The sequence below is a fragment of the Aquarana catesbeiana genome, linkage group LG03, assembly GCF_042186555.1.
Source record: "Aquarana catesbeiana isolate 2022-GZ linkage group LG03, ASM4218655v1, whole genome shotgun sequence".
Taxonomy (NCBI): Eukaryota; Metazoa; Chordata; class Amphibia; order Anura; family Ranidae; genus Aquarana; species Aquarana catesbeiana.
This window is the reverse complement of record NC_133326.1, coordinates 465,301,611-465,320,718: the sequence shown is the minus strand read 5'-3', so window position 1 is coordinate 465,320,718 and position 19,108 is coordinate 465,301,611. Positions and strand designations below refer to the sequence as shown.

The 19,108-nt window shown below is 39.1% G+C and overlaps 1 protein-coding gene across 3 annotated transcripts in view; it reads right to left on the bottom strand.

Moving 5' to 3' along the window:
• The window catches only part of ATP10B (ATPase phospholipid transporting 10B (putative)), a 217,918-nt gene that overhangs the window by 60,791 nt on the left and 138,019 nt on the right, over positions 1 to 19,108 (bottom strand). For all 3 annotated transcript variants that reach the window (XM_073620843.1, XM_073620846.1, XM_073620845.1), the window contains 4 exons: positions 16,686 to 16,792; positions 7,520 to 7,651; positions 6,419 to 6,546; positions 3,644 to 3,896 (listed from right to left, as the gene is read on the bottom strand). In XM_073620843.1, coding sequence (XP_073476944.1) covers positions 3,644 to 3,896; positions 6,419 to 6,546; positions 7,520 to 7,651; positions 16,686 to 16,792 — 620 coding nt within the window. The remainder of the gene's footprint in view (positions 1 to 3,643; positions 3,897 to 6,418; positions 6,547 to 7,519; positions 7,652 to 16,685; positions 16,793 to 19,108) is intronic.

Here is a 19,108-nt window from a genome sequence, read left to right as displayed (position 1 = left end):
ATAAATAATTTTATTCATTGGTACATATAATATATAATATAATTATATATACATATAATATATTAGTAAAAAAAAAAAAAAAAAAGGGAAGAACAGAAACGGCAACTAAAGGCCTATGTAAAGTGCATGTGTAAAACACATCACATAAACATCAAGTGCAGTATCACATATGTAGTACGGGATCTGCAAACATGTTTTGCGGTAATCGCAGCTTCCTCAAGGCTTGATTCTCCGTATGCGAGTCAACAAAATATCTAGTATATGTAAAAACATAACAAAATTAATCATTATTACATATTAGAGCATACATTCAAATACATGTATGCAAAAACTTGTCCCCAAAGGAGACAGGTTTTTTAATGTATGCTCTAATATGATTAATATTGTTCTGTTTGTATATATACTAGATATTTTGTTGACTCACATACGGAGAATCAAGCCATGAGGAAGCAGCTATTAGTGCAAAACATGTTGGCAGATCCCGTACTACATATGTGATGTGTTTTAAATATGCACTTGGCCCTTTAATTGCCCTTTCTGTTCTCCCTTTTTTTTTTTTTTTTTTACTAATATATTATATGTATCAATGAATAAACTTTTTTATCCTTATTAATATGACTAATGTGTATATATATATATATATATATATATATATATATATATATATACGGAAAGTATTCAGACCCCCTTACATTTTTCACTCTTTGTTATATTGCAGCCATTTGCTAAAATCATTTAAGTTTATTTTTTTCCTCATTAATGTACACACAGCACCCCATATTGACAGAAAAACACAGAATTGTTGACATTTTTGCAGATTTATTAAAAAAGAAAAACTGAAATATCACATGGTCCTAAGTATTCAGACCCTTTGCTGTGGCAGTCATATATTTAACTCAGGTGCTGTCCATTTCTTCCGATCATCCTTGAGATGGTTCTACACCTTCATTTGAGTCCAGCTGTGTTTGATTATACTGATTGGACTTGAATAGGAAAGCCACACACCTGTCTATATAAGACCTTACAGCTCACAGTGCATGTCAGAGCAAATGAGAATCATGAGATCAAAGGAACTGCCTGAAGAGCTCAGAGACAGAATTGTGGCAAGGCACAGATCTGGCCAAAGTTACAAAAAATTTCTGCTGCACTTAAGGTTCCTAAGAGCACAGTGGCCTCCATAATCCTGGCCGTCCGGCCAAACTGAGCTATCGGGGGAGAAGAGCCTTGGTGAGAGAGGTAAAGTAGAACCCAAAGATCACTGTGGCTGAGCTCCAGAGATGCAGTCGGGAGATGGGAGAAAGTTGTAGAAAGTCAACCATCACTGCAGCCCTCCACCAGTCGGGGCTTTATGGCAGAGTGGCCCGACGGAAGCCTCTCCTCAGTGCAAGACACATGAAAGCCCGCATGGAGTTTGCTAAAAAAAATCTGAAGGACTCCAAGATGGTGGTCTGATGAGACCAAGATAGAACTTTTTGGCCTTAATTCTAAGTGGTATGTGTGGAGAAAACTAGGCACTGCTCATCACCTGTCCAATACAGTCCCAACAGTGAAGCATGGTGGTGGCAGCATTATCCTGTGGGGGTGTTGGGTGTCCTGTTCAGCTGCAGGGACAGGACGACTGGTTGCAATTGAGGGAAAGATGAATGCGGGCAAGTACAGGGATATCCTGGACAAAAATCTTCTCCAGAGTGCTCAGGACCTCAGACTGGGCCGAAGGTTTACCTTCCAACAAAACAATGACCCTAAGCACACAGCTAAAATAACGAAGGAGTGGCTTCACAACAACTCCGTGACTGTTCTTGAATGGCCCAGCCAGAGCCCTGACTTAAACCCAATTGAGCATCTCTGGAGAGACCTAAAAATGGCTGTCCACCAACGTTTACCATCCAACCTGACAGAACTGGAGAGGATCTGCAAGGAGGAATGGCAGAGGATCCCCAAATCCAGGTGTGAAAAACTTGTTGCATCTTTCCCAAAAAGACTCATGGCTGTATTAGATCAAAAGGCTGCTTCTACTAAATACTGAGCAAAGGGTCTGAATACTTAGGACCATGTGATATTTCAGTTTTTCTTTTTTAATAAATCTGCAAAAATGTCAACAATGCTGTGTTTTTTTGTCAATATGGGGTGCTGTGTGTACATTAATGAGTAAAAAAAAAGAACTTAAATGGTTTTAGCAAATGGCTGCAATATAATAAAGAGTGAAAAATGTAAGGGAGTCTGAATACTTTCCGTCCCCACTGTATATATATATATATATATATGCACACACACACACTGCCTTCACCCCCTTGGCTTTTTACCTAGTTTGTTAAATTACAGCCTTTAGTTTAGTTTAATATTGTTTTAATCTGAATTATATGTGATGGATCAGAACACGATAGTCTAAGTTGGTGAAGTAAAATTAGAAAAATATATACATAAAACTATTTTTCAGAAATAAAAAAATGGTGATTGGCATGTGCGTATGAATTCACTACCTTTGTTATGAAGAACATAAAAAGCTCTGGTGCAACCAATTACCTTCAGAAGTCACATAATTAGTGAAATGATGACCACCTGTGTGCAATCTAAGTGTCACATGATCTATCACTACATATACACACCTTTTCACACCAGAGGCTGAAACACCAAGAGGCACCACTAACCAAACACTGCCATGAAGACCAAGGAACTCTCCAAACAAGTAAGGGACAATGAATGACGCCTGTGATATAGATTACACTCAATGAGCTTTATTAATTTGTAGGACATATTTGTGCACCAATTGGATTCTCGGTACATATATACCTCTCTCTGCAGGAGATCTGGTGTATGTAGGCGATCAGAACATAATTGGTTGAGCATATGGTGCCGCTTTGAACAGACTCCTTACTCACAACACTTTGCCTTCTTTGGTTTCCTTACTTTATCATTTCAAGGTAGGAATGCTTTTTCTTGGGAACTTGTATCTGGATGGTGTGATGCATCTTAATTTCTATATAGTTGTAAATTTGTTTGACACCTATATGTAGATGTTCAATTATGTCTATGTACAGTTTTTTGATATATATATATATATACACATTTTTATTTAATTTAATTTAGTAGCAACTATACCACACCTCTTTCTGAAGAAGCCTCGTGGCGAAACATGTTGAAAAAAAAAAGCGTGGAAATAGCAATGTAACTTATCAAGAGTAGCACTTTTTAGCACCCTTTGTTTCAAATGGATGCTAATGTGTTTTTTTTCAGTGTTTTTAACCTTTTTCTATGTGAACTAAATAAATATTTTGTTTTAATTAATGTCGTCATATGGATTTGTATAACTGGCACATTTAAAGTCCCATATCTCCTCTTCCTTGTTTCTTATATTGACAGATGTTGGTGCCATATGCTTAAATTTTGGTAATCCTGGTCTTGTCCACACACTTCACCATATTTAACTGGACAGAGGCTCTAGCTCTTTCCCTATCTATCCCAGTTGCCATGACCCTTGGTTGCTGGGATGTTTGAAAGGAAAGAACGGACATATTCTTTCTTTTATGACTGATAAATTGTCAATGCAGTTACACATTCTGGATTAGGTGTGAATTTTCTGCAGTACCTTCCTATTTTAATAATGTTCCTTGTTAATGCCTGGATGTGTAAATAGGAGACTTACCATTTTCCTGATGAGAGTATTCATTTCCCACAATTGTACACCTGCGAAAAACCATTTTGTTCTCTGTCAGAGTTCCTGTTTTGTCAGAGAAAATGTACTGGATTTGACCAAGGTCTTCTGTGATATTCAATGCCCGACACTGTACAGACAAATCAATCTCCTCATCATACAAGTCAATGTCATTATGGATGAAATAAATCTGGCCCAGTTTCACCAGCTCAATGGACACGTAGAGTGAAATAGGAATTAGAATCTTTGAAAACAAAAAGGATAAGTAGTTGTTAGTTTCCTAGAAGTAAAGATAAGTCAATAATCAACAAGAGTCTGTGTTCTATGCCTAAAAAACTATTCTGATGTAATTTACCATACAAGGAGTACAATCCTTCTACTGTGCAGAACCTCGAATTTAATGAGAATGCCTATTACAAAACCCACTAATTGAAATAAAAGAGCAAAGCAGTTGGCAATTATCCCTAAATCCTTGGAATTATCCACCATCCTGTTGAAGGGATGTCATTTGAAAAGGAGTTTAGACTGGGGTATGTTAGATAGGGGCAGAGTCTATTTTGGACCTATAATGTTCCAAACTATGCTACCTCATTACATGTATATATCTATAAAGTGTACATATATCTTGGAGAAAAGTTTGTGCTCTAACAGAGCATAAATAAGGGTACACATTGTCTCTTTTTAAATTGATGTGGTTTTATGATATTTTTGAAGAGTGATATTCAACCATGTCTTGAACCAAGTAAGACATGCAGCATTAAATTCCATCTAAATAAAATCACCGGAGTCCCAGGAGAGGTTTTAAAATGGCAGTGTCAGTGACAGCCTGCATCCAGCACTATGTCCAGGAGCTGAAAAGATCAGCTCCTGGGCTTCAGATCATGTTACACAGCACTCAATATAAGTTACACAGCACTCAATAGAAGCCCTTGTAGCAGATCAATATAAACATTGTGTGAAGGTATCAAAACTAGAGCAGAAAAACCCTGGAGCAGCTCTGCATGGAAACCAGTCAGCTTCCAACTTAAAGTGGAGTGCCACCCAAAAGTGGAACTTCCACTCATCAGATTCCTCCCCCCCTCCGGTGACACAGTTGGCACATTTCAGGGGGGAGGGGGGTACAGATACCTGTATATTACAGGTATCTGTACCCACTTCCGGCATAGATAGCCGCAGAATCTGCGGTTATTTACGCCATTTCCTGCTCCCTCCCCGCTGCCTGCTGGGAAACACACGGGTCCCAGAGGCAGCAGGGACCATCCGTATTGCGCTGCGCGACTCGCGCATGCGCAGTAGGGAACCGGGAAGTGAAGCCGCACAGCTTCACTTCCTGATTCCCTTACCGAAGATGGAGGCGGCAGCACCCGAGGACGGAGAGACGCTTCGGCCTCGGGTGCCGACATCGCGGGCGCCCTGGACAGGTAAGTGTCCATGTTTTAAAAGTCAGCAGCTGCAGTATTTGTAGCTGCTGACTTTTAAAAAAAAAATTTTCGGCGGCGCTCCGCTTTAAGCTTGTTAAATTTTTTCCTAATGTCCCACAAGCGCACCACTCGAGTGTGAAAGCACTCATTGCACAGAATGGAAGGCAGTTTTTAGGCACTTTTTAGAGGTTATTTCTAGCGCTAAATGCCTGAAAACTGCCTCAGTGTGAAGGGGATCTCACTGTGGAACCTAAGGGGTTCATTCTCTGCATTGTGTAAAAAGGCTGTTTGATTCAGTCTTCTCTGATCCTCCCCTTCTTATAGTGAACGGGGCTGGTGTCCTACACCTACCCGCTGAGAGCCGCAGCAGAAATCTCTGATTCCTGGCGCTACTGGTTTAATCGCCTGTGTGAATGTTAGCCTAAAGCTCTTCTACAGTAAAACACACAAGTTCACTTTGAGCTTTACCAATGCAATATTACACTTATTTTTATTTTAGGGGGATAAGTATCTGGAGTTGTAAAAAATACTATATGTAAATGTTAGGTTGGAAAAATTAACAAAAAACTTTTTTTTCAAATGTTTCACTTTCCAAAAATCCCGAAGGAAATATGTTTATACAAACCTAAGCAAATTTAAGTATTATCTGTCCTGAAAAAAAAGCCATATATTATATGTTCGGGTATCCTAAAAATACTAAAAGGCATGTGCTGAACAAGACATCTCAGAAATGAAAAAAAAAAATACTTTGGGAGGTTAGGGGGTGAAAAAAAGGTCTAGGGATTCAAGTGGTTAAGCCCTGCCCGTTTTTTATACGGCCACTGTATGAAGACTGCATTATGGGAGAATATGATGTCACTTCTACTGATATACTGAATAGCACAGTCATGAAAACAGCCTTACACTATGATGCCACAGAGACCCAGAGAAGGCCTTAAACAGCATCTGTAGTGAAAAACACAACATACTAGAAAGGTATTGGGCAGAGTAGGTAGGATTTCCCCTTTTTTGCCAGCACTAGTGGTTTTAAGGTATTTTGAAGATGATGTAAAGCCATTCATAGCACGAGTAAGCTTTAAACATTCGGTTTCTAAAATACACTAAAATCTTTCCTAATTGGATGGCTAGGTACTCATGCAAATATGGTAGGTACCTACACTGCTCTCCTCTATCACAATATTTTTTTTACTATTTTTTGTAGTGCTCTATGAAAAAATGACGCTTCTAAAACACAATAAAACTTTACTTTCCATAAACCCTTCACAGCAATAGGTTTATAACTGTCATACAGTTACTTTTAAAACAACTACAAATGTAAGCCCTATATGTAGCACAGATCACTTACCTGCAGCAAGATAATCATGGTCAAAAACATATAGAAACCACCAAGTGCTGGAGAAAGATAACCTCCATCAGGATTTGGAACATCAAAAAGAGGATGTATAATAAACTTTCCATACCAAATACCATACCCTGCAAAAAAAAAAAAATGTCATTGACTGTGGTATCATGAAGGTATTTCCACAAATGTTTCTCTAATTTGCAAATGGATGTTTAGATCTGCAGAGAACCATTTTTTTTTGTTAGTTTTTTTGTTTTTACTTTCTTTCATGATCTTGAGCTTTCATTAAAGCAGTATAAGGATAATAATTAAAAAAAACACAACTAAATATTTTTTTCAGATAAAAATGAATGTTAACTGGTGTCCTAATATGGATGGCACCCTGAGTATTGTTCTTTGCTATACTGGGCATGTGGGCTCAATGTAAGCATGGTATAATGATGGTTACAATTCTATGTTTTATTCATTATAGTTTGAGAGGTAGAGAGGTAGGTTGGGAACACAATGTGTACTGTATATATTTACCTTTGGTTGCTCAATGGAATATTATCACTAAATTGATCAAGGGGCAAACTTACTTATATTTGCCAAACATTTACTGCATAAAATAGTATATGCAATATCTGTGTGTTTCTAATATTCTGCACTTCAGTAGAAGAAACCTTATACTTTTGAAAAAAGTATGCCATGTGCAGACATTGCCAGAGTTTCATCTGAATGTTGTAAAAAATGTAACCAAGAAATGATAGCACTTAAATTGGTACGCTAGCTGAGCAAGCCCTGAACTAAGTACTTCTGGTGCGTTGGTCAAAGATGTTCAGTTTGCCATTTTCTGGAAATCCTTTTAGCAGTAATCACAGCAGCTTAATCTCTGAAAAATTGGACCATACCTTTCGTCTTTCTGGAACCCAAGATCAGAAATACTGGGATGTGTGCTTTATATGCTTGGAAAGCTGGCATACAGGAGTTAACATACTACTTTCTGCCTGTTGCTCATATGTCCCCAAACAAATAGGTTGTTGACTAATAAAAGCTAAAAAAAAAGTTTTGCCATGGAATAAAACAAAGAAGATACATATTATAATAGGAAAAGAACCCACAAACCTAGAGCTCCAATGAGACACATGATGAAAAGAAGGCCCACACAGCAGAAGACATTGATATTCATGCGTCTTTCAATTTTGCTGCGCTTGTATCGTGGACCGCTGTTGTTCAACATTGCTTTGGTCTCATGCCCTTGGGGGGAAAAAGACAGAAATAGCAGGGATTTAAATAAATGTATTTATATATGCACACATTTTACATAGCTGTCTCAGCATGTAGCTCAGTGTTTCATAGCAATCAAGAAGAATCAAATGTATTAATTAACCATTCTGACCCTTCAGAACAACTTCTATGGCAAGATTTGCAAATCTTTGTAAAAGCTTTTTATTTTTAATTTTTTAACATATTTATGAGCTGCATATACCTAATGTTATCATAGCTAAAGAAGTTATGAAAACTAAAAGTAACATACAAAAGAAGTTCCTCTATCAAATACATAAAAAAAATTCTGAAGATCCTCAAATTAAAAATGTGAAAACCTTTGGAGAACCAAAGAAAATACAATACAATTCTGGCAGTTGGGAAGTAGTTATTTCTTCCTCCTCTCCTTTCTTGATTCTTCACTCTACTGTCCTTATGACAACTCTTCCCTTTTATTAGTTTTGCTGGGTTCCATAGTTAATCCTTCAGCCAGTCAAACACAGCCTCACTCCAAAATCCATTATGCTTGTATATGTCTTTCAATAGCAAACACAACCAAGCAGATTAAAGGACACTTTTTTTTGGTTTTAATCCTTTTGTAGTTTGCAAAGAGAATGTTTACTTCAAAGTAGTTTTTTAAGGTGACTAATATTTTCATGTGCTCTTTCTTGCATATTTTTTTTTATTGCACCAATTTAAATGTAGTGCTTTTCAGCTCAGCCTCTAGAGACAGAGTAGATTAGCATTACAATTTCTGTCTTTATATCAGCTACATAGGGAGAGCATTGTTTTGTTTTACAAAGACCGGACTTATAGCGGAGTTCCACCCAAAAAAGGATCTTCCGCTTTAAAGTGATGGTGACCCCCTGACATGCCACATTTGGCATGCCATTGTTTTTTTGGGGGGGGGAGCAGATACCCAGTTTTTATGGGCACCCAGCTCTCACTTCCTCCCCGGTCTCCGCAGTGCCGGAAGGAAGTTTACCTCTCCCCCCTCCCTCCCTGCAATCTTCTGGAACACGTCACAGGTCCCAGAAGTTTGCCCCACAATTCACAGTGCGCAACGCGGCTCATGCATGTGCAATGCGCGCCTGGCTGTGAAGCCACAGCCGGGCGCCCACAGTTAGAGTGTTAGGGCCTTGGAGAGGAGGGGGAGAGGAGTGGTCTCCATGAGCCCGCATCGCTGGACCGTGGGACAGGTGAGTTTCTGATTATTAAGAGTCAGCAGCTACACTTTTTGTGGAACTCTGCTTTAAGGTGGCCATAGATGGGTTGACATTTGGCCAGTTCAGAAGTGAATTCCGATCCATGTGTGGTGGCTGCACTTTAACGGAAGTCGAACTTCTGTTCAGCTGCCCTGTTGGATAAAAGCTACTCAATCAGCAGTGGTTGCAGCTCTGATTTGTGTATTCTGACAGCAGAGGAGTCCCCCTACTATCAGAATACAGCAGGGCGGATTCCCCCATCCATATCAAATGCTTGGATGGGGGAGTTGTTTCAGTTTATTTTGTTCAGCCTTAGCTTTTATATTCTCCAGTGTTTTGGAATGAAAATGAAATTGTAGCTGGTCGAATGGGGAGTAAGGGCACTACAGCAATTCTTTGTAATGGTTTTTCATAAGGTGTTTATAGGGAAGTTTTATAGGCCTGTGGTTTATGGAAAGCAGGATGAAGACGACAGTAAAAGTAGAAGGGTTGAGGGAAAACAGAGGAAGAAATAAAAATAAGGGATCCCACAGGGAAAAAGGGGGAGAGGGAAGTAAAACTCACTGGGGGAAACATCACCAAAATAAATCTCCAAGGTCATATTGGAGATGGAGCAGTAGAGTATAATCAAACCCATCAAGTCAACACTCTACCCATAGAGATCATGTTTTTAGAAAAAAAATTGGGGTAGCATTAAAGAGGTATTAAATCCAAAACCAAAAATGTAATACATTGTGCAGCGTACCAAGCCTCGGATGTGGTGGCTGTGTTAATTTTATTTTTTTAGTCTTTTTTTCCTCGGTTTTCACCTGGTGATCTGGCCAGTAACACACCTCTTGTATTAGAGTGCCTCCACTCTGGATGAGGAGCACAGGGCCATCTTGGGACAATAGCATTGTCAGTCTGGCGGGAGGGGGGGTTAGATAAACTAGCATATTTAGGTATACTAACAAACTGAAGCCAAACTTCAGCTGACACTGCAATCACACAAGCAGTAACATCGACAGTTTTTTTCCCTTTGGGATAAAGGTTTTAAAAGAATAAATAAAAGCTGATCATTGTAAGCACCCCTAGCAGTGGTAAATGGCTTGTCTCAACACTAACTGCTACATCTGCAGGATAGCTTGTTCTGTTAAAACTAAACAACAGACTTACTAAGCAGATCACCCAATAAAAATAAAGAAAAGAAAGCCTAAAAAAAAGAAAACAAATGCGGCCATCACATCTAAGAAGTGGTAAGCTGCAATATAATAAAATGTTTCCTTTTGGGTTTAATACTATTTTAACTATACAATAAAATAAAGGTTTTCTTTTGAGATTTATTACCGCTTTAAAGACAGCAGTAAACTTCTCATTGATCATGGCTTTGGGACAAATATGAAGCATTGAGCCTCTAGAAATGCAAAAGGACTGGGTGGATGAGGGAGTATATTTGTCAGGTACCATCCCGTTAAACTTTTGTAGACGTTTTCCAGGGCTACCACATTGTATTTCCATCTCTTTGCTCAAGGGTGGTACCCATGTCCCATTCCAATTTAATTACATTACATTTCATTAATTACATTACAAGCTTTAAGGATGAATAGGGAAGTGCATTGATTTCAAAGAGTTAGGTGACTCAGACTTCCAACATGAAAAGAAGCTGCAAACTACTGTGTAGCTTTGCTCAGAAGGAAGTGGAGTCTATTTTTAATATGCAAATGTAACTGTCCTCGTGTACATATGTAATTATTAATAATTCATACATGCAAGGGAGTAAATATGTTATCACTTATTGATAGGATTTTTGTTAAGTAAATTTCTCTTACATGTACAGTGTGTCTATAAAACATTGATAAGGCTGTAAATTTCCTTTAAATCCAAAGTTGAGCAGGACTGATAAAAGATGGATAATAAGTATACTTTTACAGACCTAATTGTTTAAAAATTACTGTTATCCTTTAAGACAAAGGTTTCCGTGAACATTGTGCAATTCTGAACAAAGTTGAAAAACACACCTATACAATGGAATTTCACTTTATAATCTGCAAGTACAAATCTATTCATTGTGAGAAAGGTTTCCTGCTGTAAATTGCTGATTTACTGGTAAGTGAGCCTGAAACAGCTCTGACCTCCACGCTTTTACATTTTCAAGCAAACAGCTGGACATGCTGTAGTGTTTCATCAAGTGGACTAAATGTGATCATTACTGCATACGAGATACTCTGCTCATTCTCAGCAAGGTATTTCTAGTTTCATTTGTCCAATTTTAATTTCAGTCAAAAACTATTTTCACTTGGCTATAGAACAGCACTTAGCTACCTGTCTACAGCAGAAATAGGTAATATTGACACTGATGGGAAGCCAGGATAATCAAATCGCTGATAATATGAAAACTTAAACTAGAGATTTCTTTCTTTTAATAAACCCTTACAGTGCATGTAAATGTTAAAACTGATATTGCATGAATGCATTCCTTTATTAAGAACATTGTATGTGACATTTTGCCACTTGTGTCACTGCAGTCCCATTTACTATGAATTATCTGGCTATACCATAATTCACATGTCTTAAACGTATAATTCTGACCACATCAAGCACAGAAGCAGATTTGTGCTGGTGTGGTCAGTTTGCATGCTTGGTCTTAAATTAAACACAAGAGAGTTGATTTACTTAAACTGGTGCAGCTCATCACAGAAACCAATCAGCTTCCACGCACAACTTCACCAGATTTTGCATTTTGTACTCTCCAGTTTTAGTAAGACTCTGTTCACATCTAGGCGTTTTTGAGTGATTTTCTACTCTAATCCTCAGCTCTTAAAACGTTCAACAAGACAAATCCCATTAATTTTAATAGCCCCTGTTCACATCTGAGCATTCGGTCACCTTAAGCAAGATGCCCGCCATTTAAAAAAGTACATGAGCTTTTTTTTTTTGGCAAAGTACAAAAACACTGCAAAAACTCCCCAAAACTCCCAAAAACACACCTGTAGCAATGCCTAGATGTGAACGGAGCCTAAATCAATCCCACAATGTGCCTGTCCTTTCATAATCAGTATATATATATATATATATATATATATATATATATATATATATATATATATATATATATATATATATATATATATATATATATATATATATACACACACACACAGTGTCTCACAAAAGTGAGTACACCCCTCAAATTTTTGTAAATATTTCATTATATTTTTTCATGTGACAACACTGAAGAAATTCCACTTTGCTACAAGGTAAAGTAGTGAGTGTACAGCTTGTATAACAGTGTAAATTTACTGTCCCCTCAAAATATCTCAATACACAGCCATTAATGTCAAAACTGCTGGCAACAAAAGTGAGTACACCCCTAAGTGAAAATGTCCAAATTGGGCCCAAAGTGTCAATATTTTGTGTGGCCACCATTATTTTCCAGCACTGCTTTATGCAGTGTGGGGCGTATGGTCTGAGCACTGACAGGCTGACCCCCCACCCCTTTAACCTCTGCAGCAATGCTGACAACACTCATACATATGTGCACTCAACCTCTTTGGCCGACCATGGCGAGGCCTGTTCTGAGTGGAACCTGTCCTGTTAAAGACCTTGTCCTTGTACCACTAAAGAGTCGCATGACACTCGGGAGGGAAAATGGCTATTTGGTCCCAATTTGGACATTTTCACGTAGGGGTGTACTCACTTTTGTTGCCAGCGATTTAGACATTAATAGCTGTGTGTTGAGTTATTTTGAGGGGGCAGCAAATTTACACTGTTATACAAGCTGTACACTCACTACTTTACATTGTAACAAAGTGTAATTTCTTCAGTTTTGTCACATGAAAAGGTATAATAAAATATTTACAAAAATGTGAGGGGTGTACTCACTTTTGTGATATACAGTGGGGACGGAACGTATTCAAACCCCCTTCAATTTTTCACTCTTTATTATATTGCGGCCATTTGCTAAAATCATTTAAGTTCATTTTTTTTCCTCATTAATGTACACACAGCACCCCATATTGACAGAAAAATACAGAACTGTTGACATTTTTGCAGATTTATTAAAAATGAAAAACTGAAATATCACATGGTCCTAAGTATTCAGACCCTTTGCTCAGTATTTAGTAGAAGCACCCTTTTGATCTAATACAGCCATAAGTCTTTTTGGGAAAGATGCAACAAGTTTTCACACCTGGATTTGGGGATCCTCTGCCATTCCTCCTTGCAGATCCTCTCCAGTTCTGTCAGGTTGGATGGTAAACGTTGGTGGACAGCCATTTTTAGGTCTCTCCAGAGATGCTCAATTGTGTTTAAGTCAGGGCTCTGGCTGGGCCATTCATTCAAGAACAGTCACAGAGTTGTTGTGAAGCCATTCCTTCCTTACTTTAGCTGTGTGCTTAGGGTCATTGTCTTGTTGGAAGGTAAACCTTTGGCCTAGTCTGAGGTCCTGAGCACTCTGGAGAAGGTTTTCGTCCAGGATATCCCTGTACTTGGCCGCATTCATCTTTCCCTCGATTGCAACCAGTCGTCCTGTCCCTGCAGCTGAAAAACACCCCCACAGGATGATGCTGCCACCACCATGCTTCACTGTTGGGACTGTATTGGACAGGTGATGAGCAGTGCCTAGTTTTCTCCACACATACCACTTAGAATTAAGGCCAAAAAGTTCTATCTTGGTCTCATCAGACCAGAGAATCTTATTTCTCACCATCTTGGAGTCCTTCAGGTGTTTTTTAGCAAACTCCATGCGGGCTTTCATGTGTCTTGCACTGAGGAGAGGCTTCCGTCGGGCCACACTGCCATAAAGCCCCGAGCTGGTGGAGGGCTGCAGTGATGGTTGACTTTCTACAACTTTCTCAGATCTCCCGACTGCATCTCGGGAGCTCAGCCACAGTGATCTTTGGGTTCTTCTTTACCTCTCTCACCAAGGCTCTTCTCCCCCGATAGCTCAGTTTGGCCAGACGGCCAGCTCTAGGAAGGGTTCTGGTCGTCCCAAATGTCTTCCATTTAAAGATTATGGAGGCCACTGTGCTCTTAGGAACCTTAAGTGCAGCAGAAATTTTTTTGTAACCTTGGCCAGATCTGTGCCTTGCCACAATTCTGTCTCTGAGTTCTTCAAGCAGTTCCTTTGACCTCATGATTCTCATTTGCTCTGACATGCACTGTGAGCTGTAAGGTCTTATATAGACAGGTGTGTGGCTTTCCTAATCAAGTCCAATCAGTATAATCAAACACAGCTGGACTCAAATGAAGGTGTAGAACCATCTCAAGGATGATCAGAAGAAATGGACAGCACCTGAGTTAAATATTTGAGTGTCACAGCAAAGGGTCTGAATACCAAAAAGTGAAAAATTTAAGGGGGTTTGAATACTTTCCGTCCCTTATAGATATAGAGAGAGAGAGAGAGATCTCTCTATCACGGGTCTCAAACTGGTGGCCCTCCAGCTGTTGAGAAACTACAAGTCCCATCAGGCATTGCAAGGCTGACAGTTACAAGCATGACTCCCACAGGCAGAGGCATGATGGGACTTGTAGTTTTGCAACAGCTGGAGGGCCGCCAGTTTGAGACCCCTGCTCTATATATATATATATATATATATCGGATACAGCACCAAACACACTAGGGCTATGTGTCATGTGTGTATCCCATTACCTGCAATTGCTATAAATTATCCCTGTAGTGTCTCCTTAAAAGCCAATGGATAATGCTCCGAACAGCTACCTTCCGACTCAGTGAATATTAACAGAAATGGCTGCTACAGAAAAAAGTTGCACCGCTCACCTGCCTCCTTCTGCCCTCCCGCCATGCAAAAAAATGAATATTACTACTCTCCCCCAATGCATTACATTCTATGAATGGCTGGAGATGATCCTATCATTCAACAGTTCATTATCTATTCACAGAATTCCATGCATTGCGGGACCACAGTAGTTGAAGATCTGAACATGGCAATGAAGGGCAGATGGGGGCAGGCAGGCAGTGCAACTTCACTCAATATCAGCAGCTGCTTTTACCCTTCACAGCACAGGAAGACAGCCGCTCAGGGAAGTGTCTGGAAACAGTAGGTATGATTTTTAGCAGCCATCAGCCACCTGCAGGCGCTAGGATACAATCCATTTCACATACCTAATGTGCTTTTGAATCCCAAAAATTCCTATTTATTTATTTCTTGTTTTTTTTTTTTTTTTTATTAATGAGTATCAAAGTTGAAAGCAGCTAACAACAAATCACATAACCTGAACAAATTACCAGCAGGTGAAAAGTCGCAAGAACGATTCATTTCCTTGCCTCTGCATAATCTGCTTGCCTACCCCCACTCCTGTCTCAGAAACTGTAGCACCATGTATGAAATTACAGAGGCAAAAAAGAAAAACAAATCTCAAAAAAAAAGGCTTTTCATTGGCAAACAACAGTCATGCAAACTTAGCTTAAGGATCAATTTTCGTCTGAACGATCTGCCAATTTTCTGATCATTAGTATGGTGTTTTCAACAGCTGATTCTGAATTTTCAGACGACAAAAAATTGATTTGCAGGCTATAAAATGTTTGTCGTATGTGAACACAACATCCGATTTTTGTTTAATTAGTACAGATTTCGTCCGAAAAAAATCATAAGAGCAAGACTACACATGCTCAGAAACGAAAGAACACATACAAAACAATTCAACACATTACATCACTTCTGGAGTCGTACGAGAATATTTGTATGTTGAGTAACCTCTTCTCCTTCGATATGAGACTAGCATTCAACAAAAATCGGACAAAAATTTGTCCGATAATATGATCGTGTGTACCTGGCTTAACTCTGAAGTTGGAAAGGGCAGTAAAGAGACACTTGTCAGTCAGTATTTTGCTACACCTGTATTTTTACAATACAAGATAAATTAACTTTAAGAAGCAAAAGTGCATTTTCTACTATCAACAAACAAAGCCCTAAAGAAATGTGAAACATACCCATAGTTTTATATCTATAAACCAAAGGTCCCCAGACTTTATTTGGAACAGGAGTCATATTTAGATGTATCAACACAACATGGGAAAAAAATGAATTTTTCAGACAATAGTGTCTATATCTTAAAGTGAACCTGTGCCCAGATCATGTACACTAAGGATTTACATATTCTGAACAAACAGTAAAAACACTTTTAAAAGTACTCGTTCATCTCTGCATCTATTACTATCTATACTATCTATCTCTGCATAGTCATACTCTACAAGTATTGTAAAGAATTACATTTTCACAACACAGAAAGCAGGAGCTTGACAGGATATTTTAATAGTTCAATGTCCATAGTCTGGGAACAGGTGCACTTTAAGAATACCATAAAACTGCATAAACTCCAACGTCATGTTTAAAAAAAAAATTATCAAAATGAAACGGCAAGTTTCCCAATGGATATTCTAAACAAGATTAGTTCCTACTTTGTGCAAAAAAACAAACAAAACATAGTGCATAGACTACAGTAGCTAGCATTTCATATTGCTGCAATAAATTAGAACCTCTAGCTCTTAATCATACATAGCAGATATGTTGTCATTCACAATAAATCTCAACAACACTGCTTATACCCTTGACTGCAACACGCACCAAAATGTTTTTCCTCCCCTTCTGTTCCATTGACAATTGTAATGTTTTAGATTTCTGCCCCCGGCATTGGTCACCACAACAAAGAGAGATAGTGAATTTCCTCAACGGAAAAAGTGCTAGAATGCCTATCAAGTTCTAACACTTTCACACTTATTCAAATTGTAATAACAAAAGTTCCACTTTCTTTTTCAACTGATGATGGATATAATATATATCCATACATAAATTATTTGATTCCTCAAAAGGCAACATTACCTGCATAAATGACTACGCCAATTGCCTCCTCTGTGTTTCGAACTGTGCATCCCCGCAGAAGAAGGCTTTCGGTTCCAAATCCAGTTTTCTGCCCATTAGTCTGAGTCCTGCACAAGATGAAAATCAAATTATTATTTTCTCCTTTATTAAAAATGTGTCTAAGCTAAGTAGACCCAAAGTTTATAACATGCTCACGAATAGTTATGAGCTTGAGTGTAGTCCAAACCTGGATTTGGCCAAACCAAGGCAACAATCATTCCTGGGCCAATCAGTGTGCACACAAAAGGGGAAATCATTGTTCATGACATCCTTGGCATCATTAGCACAATATGCCACATGGCCATATTAGGTCAATGAAATTTGCCTGGCACTGATTCATTGGCCAGGCACTGACAGCTGACTTCTAGATTCCGACTGAATCCAGTGCCAAATGCAAGCACATCTCTACTTATGTACCTCTAAGTAAAGAACTGTCTGTAATTCATTTGTCAGGTTTCTCCTGATGATGTCCAAATCATTATTCTCTCCTGCAGTATTGTAATATGACTTGATTTAAAGTTTTTATAAATTGACAGGGTCTCTTTAACACACTATCTAGTAGATTGTTTAGAGCGTGCTTTAAATTTTCTGAAGAGTAGTCAACAGAAGAGGTGGTGAGGGGAAATATTCCATTGGGGACATCTGTATCAACTATAAAATGTAGTATTTCTGCTCATTTGGAAAGATTTTCTTAACACACCTTCATTTTTACACCAATAGAGACTTGAAATGTCCCCAGTGAAGTCACAAATACAGTAGCATTAAAACCAGATCAGAGGTTATATATATATATATATATATATATATATATATATATATATATATATATATACACATACACACACACACACACAGTATCTCACAAAAGTGGGTACACCCCTCACATTTTTGTAAATATTTTGTTATAACTTTTCATGTGACAACACTTGAGAAATGACCCTTTGCTACAAGGTAAAGTAGTGAGTGTACAGCTTGTATAACAGTGTAAATTTGCTGTCCCCTCAAAATAACTCAACAGACAGCCATTAATGTCTAAACCGCTGGCAACAAAAGTGAGTACACCCCTAAGTGAAAATGTCCAAAGGCCCAAAAAGTGTCAATATTTTGTGTGGCTACCATTATTTTGCAGGCGTGGCCCCTCAAATTTTCACACCTTTGGCCAATGGCTCAGTTAGGCAGGAAATGTGTCCCAACGAGATCAAAAGTCCCTAAAATGGATGCAAAAAGAATTTAAAGGCCAAATTTAAAGCACTGTCTGAACCCTCATAGGCATGGAGTTCACCAGAGCATCACAGGTTGTCCTCTTCCACTTAGAGAACTTGCGCTCTTCCACCTTCCATTTGAGGATGCCTCACAGATGCTCAATAGGGTTTAGGTCTGGAGACATGCTTGGCCAGTTCATTACCTTTACCCTCAGCTTCTTTAGCAAGGCAGTGGTTGTCTTGGAGGTGAGTTTGGGGTCGTTATGTTTGAATACGGCCCTGCAGCCCAGTCTCCAAAGGGAGGTGATCATGCTCTGCTTCAGTATGTCACAGTACATGTTGGCATTCATGGTTTCCTCAATGAACTGTAGCTCCCCCAGTGCCGGCAGCACTCATGCAGTTCCAGACGATGACACTCCCACCACCATGCTTGACTATAGGCAAGACAAACTTGTCTTTGTACTCCTGGACCTTACCATACACGCTTGACACCATCTGAACCAAATAAGTTCATCTTGGTCTCATCAGACCACAGGACACGGTTCCAGTAATCCATGTCCTTAGTCTGCTTGTCTTCAGCAAACTGTTTGCGGGCTTTCTTGTGCATCATCTTTAGAAGAGGCTTCCTTCTGGGACAACAGCAATGCAGACCAATTTAATGCAGTGTGTGGCGTATGGTCTGACCATTGATAGGCTGACCCCACACCCCTTCAACCTCTGCAGCAATGCTGACAGCACTCATATGTCTATTTCCCAAAGACAACCTCTGGATATGAAGCTGAGCACGTGCAGTCAACCTCTTTGGTCGACCATGACGAGGCCTATTCTAAGTGGAACCTGTCCTGTTAAACCACTGTATGGTCTTGGCCACAGTGCTGCAGCTCAGTTTCAGGGTCCTGACAATCTTCTTATAGCCTAGGCTATCTTTATGTAGAGCAACTATTCTTTTTTTTAGATCCTCAGAGAGTTCTTTGCCATGAGGTGCCATGTTGAACCTCCAGTGACCAGTATGAGAGAGTGAGAGCGATAAAACCACATTTAACACACCTGCTACCCATTCACACCTGAGACCTTGTAACGGTAATGAGTCACATGACACCGGGGATGGAAAATAGCTAATTGGGCCCAGTTTGGACATTTTCACTTAGGGGTGTACGCACTTTTGTTGCCAGCGGTTTAGAC